Source organism: Notamacropus eugenii, chromosome 3 (assembly GCF_028372415.1).
Source record: "Notamacropus eugenii isolate mMacEug1 chromosome 3, mMacEug1.pri_v2, whole genome shotgun sequence".
NCBI classification, from domain to species: domain Eukaryota; kingdom Metazoa; phylum Chordata; class Mammalia; order Diprotodontia; family Macropodidae; genus Notamacropus; species Notamacropus eugenii.
Genome location: NC_092874.1, coordinates 389,423,098 through 389,442,404, shown reverse-complemented (window position 1 = coordinate 389,442,404; position 19,307 = coordinate 389,423,098). Strand labels below are relative to the sequence as shown.

The following is a 19,307-nucleotide window of genomic DNA, read 5'->3' as shown; positions in this document are numbered from 1 at the left end:
CGTCTAAAGCGGGATCTGAACTCAGGTCTTCCCTCAAGCCTAACACTCCACTCACAATATTTATATGCATGCACATTGTTCTCTCTATTGAAGCCCTTTGAGGGCTGGGACCACTTCATTTCTGTCTTGATATTTCCATCATCTGGTACAGTGACTGACGCATGGTAAGTCCTTAAAAATGCTGTTGAATGAGTGATTGATTGATGTAGGAAAACTGGAAGGCAACACGGTATATTCCCCATTAGGAATTTAGAGAATGGAGAAAGAAATAAGGATTTATATTGTATCTACTACGTGCTGAGCATGGTGCTAAACACTTTACAAATATAATCTCATTTCATCTTTACAACAATCCTATGAGGCAGGTGATGTTATTATATCCCATCTTCCAGCTGAAGAAACTGTGACAGACAAAGATTAAGTGACTTGCTCAGGGACATACAGCTGGTAAAGGTCGGAGACTGCATTTGACTATCACTTAGCAGGGATAGTGGTTTGAGTTCACAATAAGCTCATGAAAAAATAGATACTGAGCTCACCTTTCTGTTTTGGTGGGCAAATAGGCAGTTGGTGTAGAAATATTTCATCCATGAAGTTGGGGGCTTGTTCTCTGTGGACGCCCACACTGTCCACTCAGCCCTCTCTCTTGACTAAAGCTCAATTTCTTGGAGACTTCATTCACCTACATACCACATTTGTAACTTTAAACCTTTTTGCTCCTGGTTTTTTTGCAAACTGCTTGTTCCACATTCTCCAAGGTGAGCAAAGAGGGTGGAGTGCTTCTGGCACTCCCAGGGAAGGTATAGAAGTAAGCCCTGCACTCTGGGACAGACCGTGGTAGGACAGTCATCCCTTGCCTGCTCAACAGGTCCTGACTGCCATGTCGTTCCTTACTTTTCTCCTGTCAGACCCCATTGGGCTTGCTTTGCTGGGGTTTCTGCTCTTCTGGAGGCTGCTCTGTTTCCTCACTCAATCTAAAAAGCCAGCTGGGAAGTGGCCCCCTGGGCCAACCCCTCTCCCTTTCATTGGGAACCTTCACTTGTTGGATCTCAGAAGACAGGACAAGTCACTGATGAAGGTAAGGCTGACTGCCGTCTCCTTCCAAGGACCAGCTCCTCTCTCAATAAGACTCTTTGCTCTGGGATTGGTGGGACTGGCCCAAGTAGCCTTGGGATCTCGTTTTCTCCAGTTTCCTCCAGCCTAATGTGGGTGAGTGTGGTACTGAGAGGGGTTTTTATTTGGAGCAGGGGAAACAGGCAATAATTTCCCACTATTCACTTCAACAAGTGTTTATCAAGGGTGTAGAGAACAGCCCAAATTCAAAAAAGAGAGGACTCTGTTAGCTGGAGTAGCTGCAGGGAATCTTCAGAATGGAAGGGGATTTTACTTGAGCCCTGTTGGATCTGGTTATCCAGGGACAGAAGGAAGTGGGGTGTTGGTGTGAGGCTCCCCATTACCTCTTTTGTTATGTAGTTCTTTCAGTCACATCTGACTCTTCATTACTCCATTTAGGATTTTCTTAGCAGATCCTGGAGTGATTTGCCATTTCCTTCTCCAGCTCATTTTATTGTTGAGGAAACTGAGGCAAATGGGGTCAAGTGACTTAGGGTCACACAGCTAGTCAATGTCTGAGGTCGGATTTGAACTCAGGTCTTCCTGACCAGCATTCTATCCACTGCATGACCTAGTTACCTGATGGTTACCTCTAGGATCAAATATAAAATCCTCTGTTTGGCATTTAAAGCCTTTCACAAGCTGGCCCCTGCCTAACTCTGGGTTTTCTTAAACTATATTTGTCTCCACATGCTGTACAATCAAGCAGCACTGGACTTTGGCTGTTCCTCCATCTGCCATCTCTATGCCTTTATATTCTTAGCTCTTACGACACTGTGTGGCATATGCTGAATAAATGTGTATTGACTGACAACATCACAGGTCAGGAGGGAGGCAGGATGGGATGCAATGGAAAGTGTGTGAGATCTGCAGTCAGAGGACCTGGGTCCAAATCTTGCCTCTTTGTGACCTTGGGCAAGTCATTGGCCTTCTCAGGATATCAGTTTCTTCACCTATAAAATGGGAAGCTCAGACTAGATTGCTTCTAAGGTCTTTCCAGCTCCATCTATGAACTTATTATGAGCAAAGATGCTAAGGTAAAAAATGAGCATGATGCCCACCAGGACCAGGATGGGGAATAAGCTTTTATTAAGTACCTGCTATGTCCTAGGCATTGTGATAAGTACTTTTCCAAATTTTACCTTATTTGACCTTATTGTTGAGTAGTCTTGGATAAGGGATCTTATTTCTAAACTTTTGACTTGGGTCTCTTTAGCTGTTTGGTGGGTTGTCTCTGAAACCATATTAATGGAGCAACCACTGGTACAGCATGTCCTTCCAAATAGTTTCTGATAGTGGGGATGGATTTGCATTGGACTCTCCCATCCTTTCATCAGTTTCCTTTGGTGATCTGTGGCAATGAGGAGCTAGATGCCCAGTTAACAGGTTACTTCACCTCTCTGTGCCTCAGTTTTCCCATCTGCAAAAGGAAGGGACTACATTCAATAACCTCTCCTGTCCCTTGTGGTTGTAAATCTATAATCCTTTGATCCTATAATCCCTAAACATGCATGAGACCAGCCCATTTGGCAAACATTCAGCTGGTGACTCATGGTATCCTTAGACAAAACCATTAAGATCCCTTGTGACTTCTTTCCTTTCTTTGTTTAATACTGTACATTTACAAAGTACTTTTCTCACAACAACCTTGAGAGAGAAGTATCACGTATTCTTTTCTCCATTTCAGAGATTACAATGTCTTGCTTAAAGTCACAAAGCTAGTTAGAGTTAGAGCTAGCACTCAAAATCAGGTGTTCAGTTTCCAAGACTGGTACTCCTCTCACAACACCACACTCATGATTAAGCATCTAATGCAGTAAGGTTACCAGAAATTATAAGCCTCAGGCTATGAACTTTCTGGCTAACTTAAATTTCTGGTCAGTTGAGAGTCCAATAGGTAATTATTCCAACCTTTGTTGAAAATGAAAATACCTTAGCCTGCTTTCCTATATTCTATATATCTATATATTATCTATATTCCTATATATCTATATGCCTATATTCACTATATTAGTGAATATAGTGGAGTGGATAGGGTTGAAGTTTGCTGTGTTGAGTGAGAGCAAGCAGTTCAGGATTATTTGTTCTCACTAATTATGAAGTAACTGAAGTTGTAGAAAGTATGAGATAAATACTACATGGAAAAGTTGCAAAAACTGTTGTTCAGTCATTTCTATCGTGATCAATTCTTTGTGACTCCATCTGGGGTTTTCTTGGGAAAGATTCCAGATCATTTTGCAGATGAGAAAACTGAGGCAAACAGGGTTAGGTAACTTGCCCAGAGTCACATAGCTAATAAGTTTCTGAGGCCAGATTTGAATTCAGGAAGATGAGTCTTCTTCAACTCCAGACCCAGTGCTCTATCCACTGTACCACCTAGCTATCCTTTGAAAAAAAAATCATAGCCTTTAATCCAATGATTCTACTGTTAAGAATATGCCCTGAAAGTGTATCATAAACAAATAAACAAAAAGAACTATCTGTTCAAAGATTTTCATAGCTGCATTATACAAGATTAAAAAAACTAACATGGAAACAAGTTAATGTCAGATAGAAGAATAGTTAAATAGATTGTGGCACATTATATTAATGAGATACTATAATGCAATGAGTTAATCAGCAAGCAATTACTAGGCACCTATTGTATGTCAGGCTTTGTAGTACGTGATGCAATGGAAAGTGTCTGAGATTTGGAATCTGAGGACCTAGGTCCATGACCTACCTTTGTGACCTTGGGCAAGTCATTGAACTTCTCAGGACATCAGTTTCTTCGCCTTTAAAATGGGAAGCCTAGACTAGGTGGTACCTCAGTATAGCTACGAAAAAGAAAAATCAACAAGTATGTAAAAAAACCCAAAGAAATCTTGAAAAGCTTTTATGAAAGAATTCCAAGTAGGGAAGAAACAGAAGTAGAAGAAAGGACTACATACTAAGTATAACCAGATAAGAGAATGAGTGTACAAAAAAAATCCTAATGCAGACTTAGAGGAAGAAATTGTTATGAAATTGTATGTTACTTTACCCACTGAAAAGAAGTCAAATGTAAATAGTTACATAGCAAACTCAGTTGGCTTCATTGACATTTGACTCTAAGCTTTTAATAAAGCTTTATTTTTTAAAAATGACAGGATCTGTGAGTGCACAAAGAAGGAAATGGTCTCCACCAAAACAGATCAATGACTGTTCTGGGCAAGTTATAATCTTAGACTTGTCCAAGGTCCTGCAGTTAGTATGTATCAAAGGTGGGACTCAAATCCAGGCTTTCTTGACTCAGAGCCTGGCATTCCATCCATAAAAACATGTTACCTTTTAAGAAAACACTTAAACTTTTGGAAAAAGTGGAGGGAAACTCAAGGTACTTGATGGAATAGTTTCTGAGCCAAGGGGATCCCCCATAAATGAATCGTTCAGATAATTTTTCTACAAGTCTATTCTCTTGTCATCTTTTTCCCCTTCAGAGCATGGCTCAATACTTATCAATCACTTTGGCCTTTAGAAGGAGAAGAAAATAAAAACATGCTAGTCTTTACTCTCCTTTTAACTCTTTATTCCAGTTACCTGGGGTCTAATTTTTCAAATTTCTACCTTTCATTTTTTAAAATAGAAGGTAGTATATAAATTAGAAGCAGCAAGAGTGGCATATAAATTAAAACTGTGGTATGTAAATTAGAAGCATGGTGGCCTCCAGGTCAAGATGAGCCAGGTTCAAGACCTGCCTCTAACTCATACTGCTTGTATGACTCTGGGAAAGTCACTTAGCCACCCCTGGCAACACTCTGAAAACAGCAATTGCAAATTTGCATTATAATATAATAACAATTGCCAGCCTGAACTGGAATCAGGAAGCCCTGAGTTCAAATTTGGCCTCACACACTAGTTGTGTGACCCTGGCAAAGTCACTTAATCCTGTTTGCTTCTGTAAAATGAGCTGGAGAAAAAAATGGCAAATATCTTTGCCAAGTAAACCCCAAATGATGTCATAAAGAGTCAGATACAATTGAAATGACTAAACACCAAAAACAAAAACTTACCAATTTGCATTGGCTGGAGGGATTTCCACCTGAAGTTCCCTAAATCAATGTAATTGCAGATCTGGCCATAATTAATATATTAATAGTGAATAGAGGTTTGTCATTACATCATATCATCTGAGCTCATGTCCTGCCCACAACATATACTTGCTAGGTGGCCATAGACAAGACACTTGATTACTCCATCCCCCCTTCCCCAGACAACTCACACCTCAGTTCCCCACACAGACAAAATCACAGGTACAGCGCCTTCACCCTGTCCATCCCCCTTCCCCACAAATCATATGTAGCAACAGAAGAGGGGACCCACATATGTAGTGAAGCTGTCCATGTGTTGCAATACTACTTAACAGTATTTTATTTTTTCCAATTACATGTAAAGATAGTTTTCAACATTCACTTTTATAAGATTTTGAGTTCTAAATTTCTCCCCTCCCTCCCATCACCCCTCACCAAGAAGAGATGCCATCTGATATGGGTTATACATATACAATCATACTAAACATATTTCCACATTAGTCATGTTGTGAAAAAAGAGTCAGAACCAAAGGGAAAAACCATGAGAAAGAAAAAAACAGAAAAAGAGAGAAAATAGTATGCTTCAATCTGCATTCAGACTCTGGTACAGCTAGGGCTAGGGGAGCTTGTTATGTATGGTTCAAAGGGAGGCAGAATAGACATCTCTGGTCTCTTTTCCCCTGACCCTTCTCCAAGAGAGGCTTTCATTCTTAACAGGAGGGGAAACAGGAGGTTGAGGCTGGTAGCCACCATTCTGCTCTGCTCAGAGAGAAGGGGTGCTAGGTTTGAAGTATATCTATCTGTTCCCTTTAAAATTGTTCATCTAAGGTATATGACTGGATTCAAGTTAACTTCTGATCACTTTGTCATTTCTGGAGAAAGGGGGACCCAGGTTCTATATCTGAGCCTTTATCCCTTTCCCAACTAATACCAGATCCACAATGAACACATACAGCAAATATAAAAAAGAAAAAACAATTTATCCAAATCATAGCAGAACAGAAATCAGACAAGATATACACAGGAGAACATATACCAGACAATGCAGAGTGAAAGAGCTCTCCCATTGGGACTTAGATAACTGAGCTCATCCAAGAAAGAGTATCCTTGATCTCACTCAAGGGGAAACTCCCCCAAATCTCTAAAGGTGCAAGCTGGGAGCAGAGACATTATGAAGATGTTCCATTCCTCTCAAGTGTTCCCAGAGTCTTTTCCTTCAGCAACATGATGTGGTGGATGGCCTTTTTGTCTTCTCGTGAAACTAGAAGTCCATTTGATGCTAACCTTTAAGACTCTCTGTCTTGGAGAGACCCCAAAGTTGGGATTGGTTGAGAATTGGAGCCCTCAACTTTTTCCAACTCTGCCTGCCCCTCACAAAGGTTAGTGAATTCACCTCCACCAATAACAAAAAAGTCCCATACCAATGGGTCTTGGGACATGGTTGACATATATAAATACTAATTATTTTACGTTCTGTTCATTAGATCATTTTACATACTCTACAGTCCAATTACACTGGCCTCTTTTCTGTTTCCCTCACAAGACAGCCAGCGTCCCAACATCTGATATTTTCACTGACTGTCTCTCTAAACTGGAGTTCTGTCCTTCCCTTACCTCCAACTCCTGGTTTCCTTTAATTGTCAACTAAGGTGCCACCTTCTATAAGAAGCCTTTGCTGGTCCTCCTCAATCTTAGTGCCTTCCCTCTGAGATTCTCTCCAGCTTATTTTGTATATATCTTGTTTGTACATAGCTTGTGTGATGTCTCCCCCATGTGACTATAGCTCCTTGAAAGCAGAAACTCCCCCCCTCCCTTTCTTTGTATCCTCAGTTCTTATCACAATGCCTGGTACATAGTAGGTGCTTAATAAATGCTTGTTGACTTGACGAGAGTGGGAACTCTTAGACAATAGTAGCAACAACATAGTATGATGCCCTATTCCAATAATATATGCCTTTTTAAACCAATAGTCATCCATAAGACAATTCAGTTATTCACACCAGTGGAGGGTAAGCAGTGGCATCCATAAACCAAATATAAATTCCAACTTTGGCTTGGAATGAATATTATGCTTTAGATTTTTTTGGGGGGGGGCCAACAGATTTACCCTTCTAATCATGTGTTAAATGTATTAGCTAATATAAAAAGGAGTTTTTCTTCTCCGATGATGGAGACAGTGACTCGGAAATTTGCTGCGTGGCAATAGGTCTAATGGCCTAACTGTTGTTACTCTAGATGAGATCAGTATCTCAAGAATTGGTTCCAACACAGCAGATGTCTCAGAAATCCTCTTTCCTACAGATGATGGTAAATCGACAGTGAAAGGTAGTAATAATATTCTTCTGCCAAGTCTTCTGCCTACCTGGGAAGACAACCCCAAGGGAGAGGACTAGAGATCTAGGAAACCCTACTTGTCACTTTTCTTTCATTTCCTATGACTGTCTTCTCTGGATTAAGACTGAAAGGAAGAATGTAAGAGGGAGAATGAGAGGAAAGTACCAGCTGAACAAGATTGGCTCCTGCTTTAATCTTTTTCATTCTCATTGGTCTCATCATTCCTCACTGTGTCTCCCATTACTCATACCCACACTCATACCTATAGCCCCCCCCCACACACACACCCATGTTGCCAAAGAAATCTTTCATCAGCTTTCCTCTTGGTTGAGAGAGAGAGATAGGCACTAGACCTGTGACTTAATTGGTATAGGAAACACCCAGGTGAGAAAACTCTTTCTGACAAGTCAGGTCAGCACCTTCTCTGTGACTTAATCTTAGAGAGTTGCCTAGTGTGCCAAGAAAGTAAGTGATTTATATGAAAAAATTATCTAAATCACTCTTGATTAGAAAAATGCAAATTAAAACAACTACCTCACACTTACCAGATTGGCTAATAGGACAGAAAAGGCAAATGATAAATGTTAGAGGGGACATGGGAAAATTGGGATGCTAATGCATTGTTGGTGGAGTTGTAAACTGATCCAACTATTCTGAAGAGCAATGTGGAACTATGCCCAAAGAGCTATAAAACTGTGCATATCCTTTGATCCACTAATGCCACAACTAGATCTATGTCCCAAAGAGATGTTTAAAAGGGAGGGGGGAGAAAGACCTACTTGTACAAAAATATTTATAGCAAGTCTTTTTTATTTCAAAGAGAGCATTCTTTCCCCAATACCACCCTGGTGTAGGGACTCCTTCCACCAGTACCAAAACAACCTGTATATGACTTGGTAAATAAATCCTAGGGAATTGTCTGAGACACATATAGGTTAAATGATTTCCCTTGGGTCAGGGAACCCTTATTCCCTCTGCCCAGATGTCAGAGAAACATGTCCCCATCTTCACCATTCACATTGGTCTCCAGAAGATGGTGCTAACTGGCTATGAGACTGTAAAAGAAGCACTGGTCAACTCCAGCAGGATTTGAATCCAAGCCTTTCTTGACCATAAGTTCAGCTTTTTCTGGCCATACTGCTTCCTCATTGTATTCCTAGGGCATTGTTTGGAGATTTTTCCACTGGTTATACATTTGTTAAGTGGTTTGTGAGAGGCAATACCACATAACGGAAGGAACCCCAGCCTGGGAATCAAGAGATCCAGATTTGCTTAAGATGAGGGAGTTGGACAATAGGGTAATTTCCAATTCTAATCTTTTGTGATGTTTTTCTCAATGTGCCCTTTAGTCCATAAGAATCCTAGGGTTGTTAGCCAGAGAAGGCATTCATATACCTGTGTATTATATGACTTAACCACCTTTTTCTTTTCACTGATGACATGACCCTTGTGTCCCCTCCCCAGATTTCAGAGAAATATGGCCCCATCTTCACCATTCACTTTGGTCTCCAAAAGATGGTGGTGCTGACTGGCTATGAGGCTGTGAGAGACGCACTGGTCAATTCTGCTGAGGAGTTTGCTGACCGACCACCCATCCCTATATTCCAGCACATCCAGGAAGGCCAGGGTATGTGATTGAGAAAACACTGACCTTCACTCAGCATAGTGGGGCCAGGAGAAAAAGGAGAACTTCCCAGATATATCTCTCCCACCCCAACTGCCCAAGTCAGCCAAGGCAACTGTCTCTTGGAGCAGCCGTTCACTTCTATTTTGCTTTCATAGTTTTGAATAGTATGGCCATGTAATTAAGCATATGCCCCCAGGTCTAGGGATATATATACACACATACATATATATGTATATATACACATAGATTTGTATGTGTGTATATATCTATACACACACACACATATATACACATATATATGTTCAGTTTCAAAGAAATGAAGGACTGAATTGAAAATAAATGGAAGAAAGTGATTCCATCTTCTTTTCCAATACAATCTTGTGTTGCAACAGAGTTTTATCCTTTTCAAAGGACTTTGGACATATATCATCTTGTAATCCTCATCAAACCCTGGAAGGCAGCCAGTACAATAACAAGACATTTATATATCACTGTAAAGTTTACAAAGTGAGGCAGAAACAGGAAAACAATATACTGACTATAACAGTCTAAGTGGAAAGACTATTCAAAACCCCCTACAAACTTAATACTATAATTATAAAGACCAAACTCAGCTCCAAAGAAGAGATAGGAGATTACTCCCTGTGGTAGGAGCAGCAGCACCACCTCTCTCTAAACCTGACCTACCAGGGGACTGGTCAGAGTCAGGCCCAGCCTAAAACACAGCACCTTCCCTTTTTGTAAGAGGAAGGGGCCCATGGATGCAGGGCATCAACTATTCCGCCACACTATGGTGAGGTATCAGTTTTCTAAAACTGTTCTTTTCCTCCCCTTCTCTTCCCAGCATCCCCTTAATTCTTTGCTAAAGAGAATGACTCTCTGAGAAGGGGTGGGATATGTTTGGAAATAATGGGACTATAAAAACCAAAGATATCTATAAAGATTTTTTGTTATAGTCTGCAAAGTGATTTATTGAAATCATAAAGCTCCAAATCAGTCCTGTGAGGTAGGACTATAGAAATTATACTTCCTTTGGTGATTGCTGTCCTTCTTTCTTGAAGAGGAGCAAAATGACATCACTTAGTTGGAATCAAGGTACAGTGCGCGCAACGGTGGTGGCTGATCATACAATATGAGCTCAGAAGGTCTACCACAGGTCAGGCAGAAATAGTCTATGTGAACATTTGGAGCAGATATGCTCCTTAGAAGCAGCTAGATGGTGATGTGGTGGACAGAGTACTGGACCTGAAGTCATGAAGACCTGAATTCATATCTTGACTCTGATTCTTATTAGCTATGTGAGCCAGGGCAAGTCACTTAATCTCTCTCTCTCTCTCAGTTTCCTTATCTGTAAACTGAGAATAATAGTATTTATCTCAAAGTGAGGATCAAATGAGAGACAATGTATCTAGATTGGTTTGCAATTATTAAAGTACTATTTAATAACAATTATTATTTCTGGATGAGGAAATGGGCACTCAGAAGTGATTGGCATAAGGTCACACAGTAAGTCATAGGATCACAGAATAAAAATTGAAAGGGGTTTTAGTAGGCAGTTAGTCTCCTCATTTTACAAATGAGGAACTGCCCAGAAAGGTAAACACACTTGCTTAAATAGGAAGTTAAGTATAGGAAGTTAGATTCAAACTCAGTCTTCCTGGATCCAACTTTAACATAGTCTGCTATGCCACACTGCTTAGCATTATTTCCATTGTATATATGAAGAAACTGAGGACCATTGAAATTAAGTGACTTTTTATACCTCCCTAACTCTTATGGTGACTTCTATACAATTGGCACTCAAGAAATGTTTGCTGATGATGAGAATAATGATAATGAGGATTTGTACTGGGTCACATAACCCAGAAGTAAAAGAGAGGACATTTGAACACAATTTTCTTATGGGAAGGGTTCTAGAGCAATAGGGTGGGGTTTCTGCCTGTGGTTCTCTAAGGCTACAGAAAAAGGAGGAGGAAGAACAGGTTGTAAGCTTGTTTGTCTGGGAGTAGAAAATAGTAGATGAACGCCAACCTGGTTCAGATAAAATGGGAGAGTAATGGGGCTAGGGGTGCAGGTAAGTAATGAAGAGTCAAAGTCAGAGTCGGATATGCTGAGAGAACCATAGATAACAGTAGATAGAATTCAAAGCCTTTTAAGTTGGACAACAGAGTAGCAATAAGGTGTTACTATGCTAGGGTTGGTTGTCATAGATTAGCTCTTTAAGGATGGATGGATGGATGGATGGATGGATGGATGGATGGATGGATGGATGGATGGATGATGAGTTGTTCTGATACCATCTACTGAGACTGCATTGATATTTAATAAGATAAGAAAGTACAGGGCTTTTATGAGTTGCTTCTCTAGTCATAAATTTCTCCTAAAGAGCCTCTCGCTACTAGGAGAATACCAACATTAGATCCCTTCCTCAAACCATCTTCTGGGTCAGAAGACAGATGAATTTCTTCAGAGAAGTGTATCTCCAGGCCATGGAACTCTGAAGACCTGTTTCAGCAGTGATATCTTTCTGACTCTGGTTGAATATGTTTTTGTATTTGACTGTCTTGGGGACTCTGGTAGGGAATGAATGAAGGTGAATGAGGTAGTATGATATTTTTAGGGAAGGAATAACTTGTAATGTATTCACCACACAGGTATATTCTTCTCATCTGGGAAACTGTGGAAAACCACTCGTAAATTTACCATGTCTAGCATGCATAACCTTGGGATGGGGAAAAAGCTGATGGTGAAGAAGATTCTGGAAGAATTTAGCTACCTGGCAGGATTGATAGACTCTTTCAATGGTAAGATCTTTGATTCTAATCATTTTTTTTGCTATAGAGCCTGAATTTTGTGCCTCCTAATGTAAGGTATTGGGGTTGTTGGGTTGTTTTTATACCCTTGCAGGCAAACCTTTCAAATTGAAACTATTCAACATGGCGCCAACCAATATCACTTTTCTTCTGCTCTTTGGAGAGCGGTTTGATTATCAAGACTCAACATTTGTTACTTTATTAAGACTAATAGATGAAGTTATGATTCTTCTGGGCTCTCCCTTCCTCCATGTAAGTAGTTTCCCCCCACTTCAATGCCAAAGGTAAGCACTTCTGATGATGCTTTAACTAGCAGTTAATGCACATGGGGCAAGATGGGAGTAAGGGATAGCTTCACTTGGGGAATAGGTGCCCTGAGATATCACCATAAGGCAGGAGCAGAAGAAGTATCCTTGGCTACTGCCTTCATAGGGGGTGAGCAGGAAGAGTTTAAAGCACTGAGAGGATGAGCCATCCATCCCCTGCCTCCCACTGTGTCTGTAGGGGATGGGTCAACAATTAGGACAATGTTGTCAGTGCCCTCTAAATTTTCTACCCTATATGTCATCCACACTGGTTACAGCTCTAATGTGATTTGGTTAGTAATCCAGTACTAAGTGTTGGACAACTCAATGGACTTTTCATTTGAGTTTCAAGGTTAAGACCAGCAAAATTGAGAAGTCATCAGAGACTATGTTCAATGTTCCTCCTCCTCCTGAATACTTGTCTGTTTCTCTTCTTCTTGTCAGTCTGATCTTCCTTCTCTTCTCCTCCCTCTGTGCATCCTCTGCACCCTTCTGCAGTCTCTTCTTCCTCTTTGAAAAAATTACCCTCAGAAATGGATTTGATGTCCTAAGAGCATCGATTTAGAACTGAAAGGGTTCTTGGAATCATAAAATTGGAGCAGGAAGGGACTTGATAGGGCACCTAATTCAAGTCACATCTGAACAACAGTCTTCTTCAACAACCCTGTGGAGTGAGGGTTCAACCTTTGCTTAAAGATCCCAAGTGAAGAGGAACCTAATACCTCCTGAGGCTGGGCAACCCACTCCACTTTGAGGCAGTTCTAATTGTTATGAAATTTTCTCTAAGAACAAACCTAAATATGTTTCTACTACTTTTGACTCCTAGTCCTGACATTAGAGGCCAAGCAGAATAAGGCTAATCTCTCTTCCATGTGATAGTCCTTGAATGCTTCAATCAGTCAATGGACAAACATTTACCAAGCACTTGCTCTGTGCCAGGCAATGTGCAAGGCATCGAGGATACAGTGACAAAAACAAAACAATCCTTGCCTCCAAGGAGCTTACTTCATATCAGAAGAAACAATATGTTCTGCCATCATGTTCCCCTTAAGACTACAGGTTAAACATTCCCATTTCTTCCAACTGGCTGGTTCTAGTCAAGATCTAAGATAGGGGTCAACAAACTGTTTTGAACTCGATGACCAGATACAGGACATCCTTGCTTATTACCAAGTTTGAACACCAGTGTGTGTGTGTGTGTGTGTGTGTGTGTGTGTGTGTGTGTGTGTGTGTGTGTGTGTGTGTGTGTGTATGGGGTTGGGGGAGTTGTGTGTGTGCGGAACAGGGATCAGGAACTCCTAACAGAGAGGGCCAATAGTATCTCATCCACCCCAGTACTGTGAGTGATACCTAGACAGTAGGTGTTAGACAAGGGAAGGTGTGGAACATGTGAACCTGATCCCCCCAATATGGGGTAGGTACACTCACTGACTTTTCCCTCATTCCTTTTTTCCTTTCAATTAAAAAAAGGAACCATTTGGGGTTTATATCAGCTCCTTCCCTAATATAACCCTCCTCTCTCCTTCACCCAGAGAACCTATCCTAATAACAAATAAAAAAGAAAGAAAGAAAAAACAGTTCCACAAAATTAATCAATGCAAATCCATAGATGAAGCTATGGTCCCCCACCTCTGCAAACTAGACCCACCTCTCTTCTCACTCAAGCAATACTTTTTAAAATATAATTTATTTCAAACTTAAATACACAATAAGAAAGGAAAAAGAAGCATATTATAAACTAAATACAAAATAAGAAAAGAAAAAAAAGCATTGCCATGTGCACAGAAGAATGTAAGAGAGGATTCAAAATATACAGCAATAAATTTCCATTTCCAGAAAGCCTATATAGAGAGTCCTATGTATTGTGTTCCAATTTGTCCATCTTTCCTTTGCTTTCTTTGAAGTTTTCTTTTCTTCTCTGTTGTGTTTTAACTTTGTTCTTTTTCTCTCTTCTTCCCCCAAGAAGGTTACAATTAAGTACTGAGATATATGTGTGTGTATGTGTGTGTGTGTATGTGTGTGTGTCACAAACATATATTACCCCCATATACACATACACACCTGCATTTACATACACCTACATGTACTTAGATATCTATAATCGTATACATAAATATGTACTATACTTGTCTGTCCTCTATTTCTCTCAGGATGGATAATGTCTTCCTCCATAAGAGCAAATCTTTCCATATTTTTCTAAGTTCACCAGCTCATCATTTCCTCCTCCACAGCAATATTCCAACCTTATACTCTCTAGTTATTTTAAATAGTCTAAAACAATACTGACTAATATGGCTGATATATAGTGTAGTTTCCCTTCTTTTCTCTTCTGATTAAATCTTATTTTAGCTTTAACTTTGTCAGACATCATGATTACCCTCCACCACTTTTTTCCTAATAAATTTTGCTCCTTGTCTTTATTTTATGTTTGTTCTACTGACTCCTCTACTTTACTTTCACCTGCTATCTTGCCCTCATATTACTTAATCTATCCCCCCACCAAAAGATCCCTCCTTTATCTTCTCTCCCAGCCTAAAATCTCTCCCTTATCTTCTTCCCCTCTCCCTATCCCTTTAACCTTTTCTTTCTTTCTGAATTTAGAAGACTTTTATGTCCTTCTAGATATATATGTGTTGTTCCCTCTTTAACAATTCCAATTGAGAGGAGGGTTTCATAACAACCAGCCCTCCTCCCCCATCTAATTCCTGTGTCAGTTCTCCCTCTCACATCTCATTTGCATGAAATAATTGCTCTTTTTACCTTTTCCTAGATGATTTACTGAGTTGTTTCACATCATACTTAGCTCTACTTCAATCTTTCTTTTGAACTTCCCAATTACTAATAACAATCTTAGACATATGATTTAATTTTCTCATATACAAAGTAAACAGTTTGCCCTTACTGAGTCCCTTGTAATTAGTCTTTGATGTTTAACTTGTATTTTTCTTGGATCTTCTATGTCAATTTTTACATCGATTTCAAGTCTTTTTGCATCAAGATTCTGAAAGTCTGACAATTCATTTAATGTCCTTTTTTCATTCATTCAGGATTATTCTTGACATTGCTGGGCATGATATTTTTGACTGCAGCCCCAGTTCTTTTGCTTTTTGACATATCTACCACATTTGAATTCAGTTTTTTTGTTGTTGTTGCTTGTAATATTTCCCCCTTGGGTTGAGGGTTTCAGAATCCAGTTATCATATTCCTGTAGGTTTTCCTCATAGGATCTCTTTCAGGTGGTGATTGGTGTATTTTTTTTCTATTTCTACTTACCCTTCTTGTTCTGACACTTCAAGACAATTTTCTTTAATTATTTCTTGTATTATTGTATCAAGATTCTTTTTATGATTGTAGCTTTCAGGTAGTCTGATTATTCTTATGTTTCCTCTTCTTGATCTGTTATCCAGATCAGTTCTTTTTCTTATGAGATGTTTTACTTCCTCTTCTATTTTTTCATTCTTTATATTTTTTTTAATTTCTTGGCTTCCTCTTGCCCAATCCTAATTTTCAACGAAAAATTTTCTTCCTTAAGATTCTCAATTTCCTTTTCCAGTTGGTTGACTTTCTTTTCATAATCTTGTTTTCCTTGGATTATTCTTATTTTTTTAAAAACATTTTCCTCATTCTCTCTCATTTGATCTTTAAAGTCTTTTTTAAAGTTCTTCTAGGAATTCTTTTAGGGCAGGTGACCATTTGACGTTGCTCTTTGGGGTAAGAGAGTTGGATGTTTTTTGCTTCAACATCCTCCTCTGAAGATGAATCCCAGTCTTTTCTATTCCCATAGTAATGTTCTATGGTTGCATTCTTTCTCCTCTCCTTGTTCATTTTTAAAAATAATTTATAGCAGCTTGTTATAGCAGCTTGGGGGATGGTGTCTCTGGCCTCAGATCCTCCTGCAGTTCTCCCCTCTGGCTTGGAACTGAAACCAACAACTCCACCCTCCTATCCATGCCCACAGCCAGCAACATCCCCACCCCACTGTTTCTGCACTCACTGGGTGTGTGCTGGTTTTCTCACCCAGGGACATTATCTCAGCAGCACAGCAGGGTCTGGTGTCCCTTATCAACAGAGGTTTTCCCAGTCCCCTGCACAGCCCCCCAACTCCTCATACTGTCTGGGAGGTTAAAACTCCTGTGACTGGGGCCAAGGCTACCTCCCAAACTAGGCTTGCTATTTCAGTGGGAATAGCCTGGAGGCATTTACAGCTCACAGGGACCAAACCTCAGGATCTTCCCCACTTTTCCCAGAAAGACCACTGTTCTGCCCCAGTTCTTTTTTATTTTTACCACTCTGTGTTTGCCCCAAGCTGCTATTTTGTCTTATTTGTGGAAGAAATCTGGAGAAGGTGGAATTCTCTGACCTACTCCACTATCTTCCCAGGACCTTCTCTTCAAGCAAAACTTTTTGAGCAGTTCTATGGAAAGTATTATAGTTAGTTAACTTACATTAATATTAAGTGTTTACTATGTTCTAAGCACTGTGTTAAGTGGCAGGGGTACAAAGAAAGACCAAAATAATCCCTGTCCTTAAGGAGTTCACAACTAATGGGGGAGATAACATGTAAGCAGCTGATATATAGATGATATATATGTATATAGATGATACAGTAATAATGGGAGGGAGTCTCAGACAGGAAGGTATCAGTAGGTGCAGGGATTGAGGAAGGCCTCCTCATCATTCAAAGTCACTCTCTGCCTCCTCCACTGTCCCCAAAGGCACCATGCCACCCCAATGCCTTGGAGGGCCATCTTGTAAACTGCATATCGTTTGTTGTCAACCCCAGTCTGAACTCTCCTCCATATTACATAGTTCTTAAACCTACTTTGCTTTTCTTTGTTTCTAAATCAGTTCATATTCTCTCCAGTATGTAAAACTAAGTTGGCACAATGTTAAACATCTGGAAGAGGAATTACAAAGGGCAGGCAGCCAGCCAGATGTTTCATTCACATCAAACCAAACATCTGGTTATTTGGAAGTCTCTGAATGAGTGATAGAACTTCCTATCTTGCATTTGCATATTTGGCATCAGGAAGAAATTTTCTTAGACACAGAGAAAAAATTCCACCAGCTCCAAGAACCTTTCTTGGACAGCCCATCACCACGGAAAAATGCATGGACCAGGAGTTAAAAGACTTGGATTCTAGTCTTTCCTCTGTCATTTACGAGCTGTATTACTTTGGATGCACCATGTCACTTCTCTGGGGTCTGGCTTTCATTTCCTCATTTGAAGAATGCAAGGGTTGGGCTCAGTGATCTCCAAGGCCCTTTCCTGGCCTCATGTTCTCTGAAATCTTTAGACAGAATACTTTTGCATATATTTTATTTTTAGTTATTTCCCTTAATTTTGAATTTTTTCTATTATTCTTGTTTTTATATAAGCTTCATTTCCGAAGGAATTCCTCCCCTCTTCCACACCCAGAGAGCCAGTCCCCGTTACAAATAATGAAAAACAGGGAAAAAAATGAATTTGTCAAAACAAATTGACTCAGTAATCAAATCTGATAGTATGTGCGATGTGTCATACCCATAATTCCCCATCCCTGCAAAGAAAGGAGGTAACAAATGTTGCTGAAAACTAATTGATTGATAGAAATGCCTTTCCTTAGAGATATTTTGAAGTAGCAAATTATTAGATTTAATCCCAAATATCTAGCACTACTTTTTCCTCCACAAATAGTTAAAGCAATTAAAAAGATAAAAATAAGAAAAAAAACCCATATATTGAATACTTTCCCCATTTAGGGGCATAGTACACCTCAAATAAACAAGTCTGTCATTATTTTTGCCTGATCACCATTTCATAAGGGGTCTCAGCTATGCTTACTCCACTCCCAGTTCAGCTCATTCTCTGGATTTCTGCTATCTCCTCACCAGAAACCTTGCCCACTTATATGCCTCTTGATTGGTGAGTCCCTAGCTGGGGTCTCCATTTCATGAGGGACTTCAGCCATGCTCCTTTCACTCCCAGATCAGTTCACTTTCTGACCTGCCCACCTCCTGACCAGTAACTTTGTCTGCATGGGTAACCCTCCTAGAACCCCCTTTCCTGCCCCCTTTCATGTTTTGTCTTGCCTTATTAGAATATGAGCTTCTAGAAGGTAGGGACTCCATTGTATTATTGCATTTGCATCCTCAGTACTTAGCACAGTGTCTGAAACATAGTAAACCCTTAATAAATGTCCCATCTATCTCTCTATACATCTATCCAATCACCTCTCCATCTGTCTATCCATCCATCCACTTTATCATCTATTAATATATTAAATATATAGATAATAAAATAGCTTCACCAATAAACAGATGACCTCTGATTTGGAAAAACCTGGGTTCAAATCCTGTCTTACACACATATACTGGCTGTGTGACCTTTAACAAGTCACTTAACCTCTTGGTGTTCCAAGCCACTCTCTAAGACTATAAACTGCAGAAAAGGTGATGATTTGCTTTGGTAGAGGAAATTCTTCCCCTATTGTTACCTATCCTTGTGAAATCACAAGTCTGATCTCTTCACACTCCCTGCCCCCTTCTCACTCCCTCCCCCATTAACTACTTTCTCTTCAAATTTCATATTTTTTGCTGTTCTTTAATTTCTTCTGTTCACACCCAAGTAGATGTTAATTAGGTGCTAATGATCTTTAGGCATTAACTCAGGTCACTCCCTAGACAGCCTCATTTGTAAAAATCACCCAGAGTTTTGGAGTAGAGAGAAAGGGGGAGAGACTTAGGGCAGCACTAGGGCAAAGGAGGCAGCTACTGCTCCAGCCCCTGAATCCCTGCATGAGGAGAATTTCCCATAAATCTGTTAATGGCTTTTTGGCTTAGCATCCTGGGCTCCATGTGTGGGTTCTTCCTCATGGATTTATTAGTTTTTTTTCTCCTTTAAAACTAGCTATTTAACTTCTACCCCTTCCTTGGACGGTTCCTCAAACCCCACAAAACAATCTTAGTGAAAATAGAAGAGGTGCGAGTCATCTTAAGGAACTACATGGCGGCAAGTAGACAGCAAGTCCCTGGACGAAACATCACAAGCTACATTGATGCTCTGACGCAGAAGCAGAGTGAGGTA

At 40.0% G+C, this 19,307-nt stretch overlaps 1 protein-coding gene across 2 annotated transcripts in view; it reads left to right on the top strand.

The window, feature by feature from the left end:
• Positions 1 to 813: 813 nt before the first annotated feature.
• The window catches only part of LOC140497159 (cytochrome P450 2W1-like), a 40,041-nt gene continuing 21,547 nt past the window's right edge, over positions 814 to 19,307 (top strand). Inside the window, exons 1-5 of one of the 2 annotated variants that reach the window (XM_072597771.1) lie at positions 814 to 1,078; positions 8,961 to 9,123; positions 11,778 to 11,927; positions 12,031 to 12,188; positions 19,131 to 19,304. In XM_072597771.1, the coding sequence (XP_072453872.1) occupies positions 881 to 1,078; positions 8,961 to 9,123; positions 11,778 to 11,927; positions 12,031 to 12,188; positions 19,131 to 19,304 (843 nt within the window). In that variant the 5' untranslated portion in view covers positions 814 to 880. The remainder of the gene's footprint in view (positions 1,079 to 8,960; positions 9,124 to 11,777; positions 11,928 to 12,030; positions 12,189 to 19,130; positions 19,305 to 19,307) is intronic. The other variant, XM_072597770.1, reaches the window with a different exon arrangement.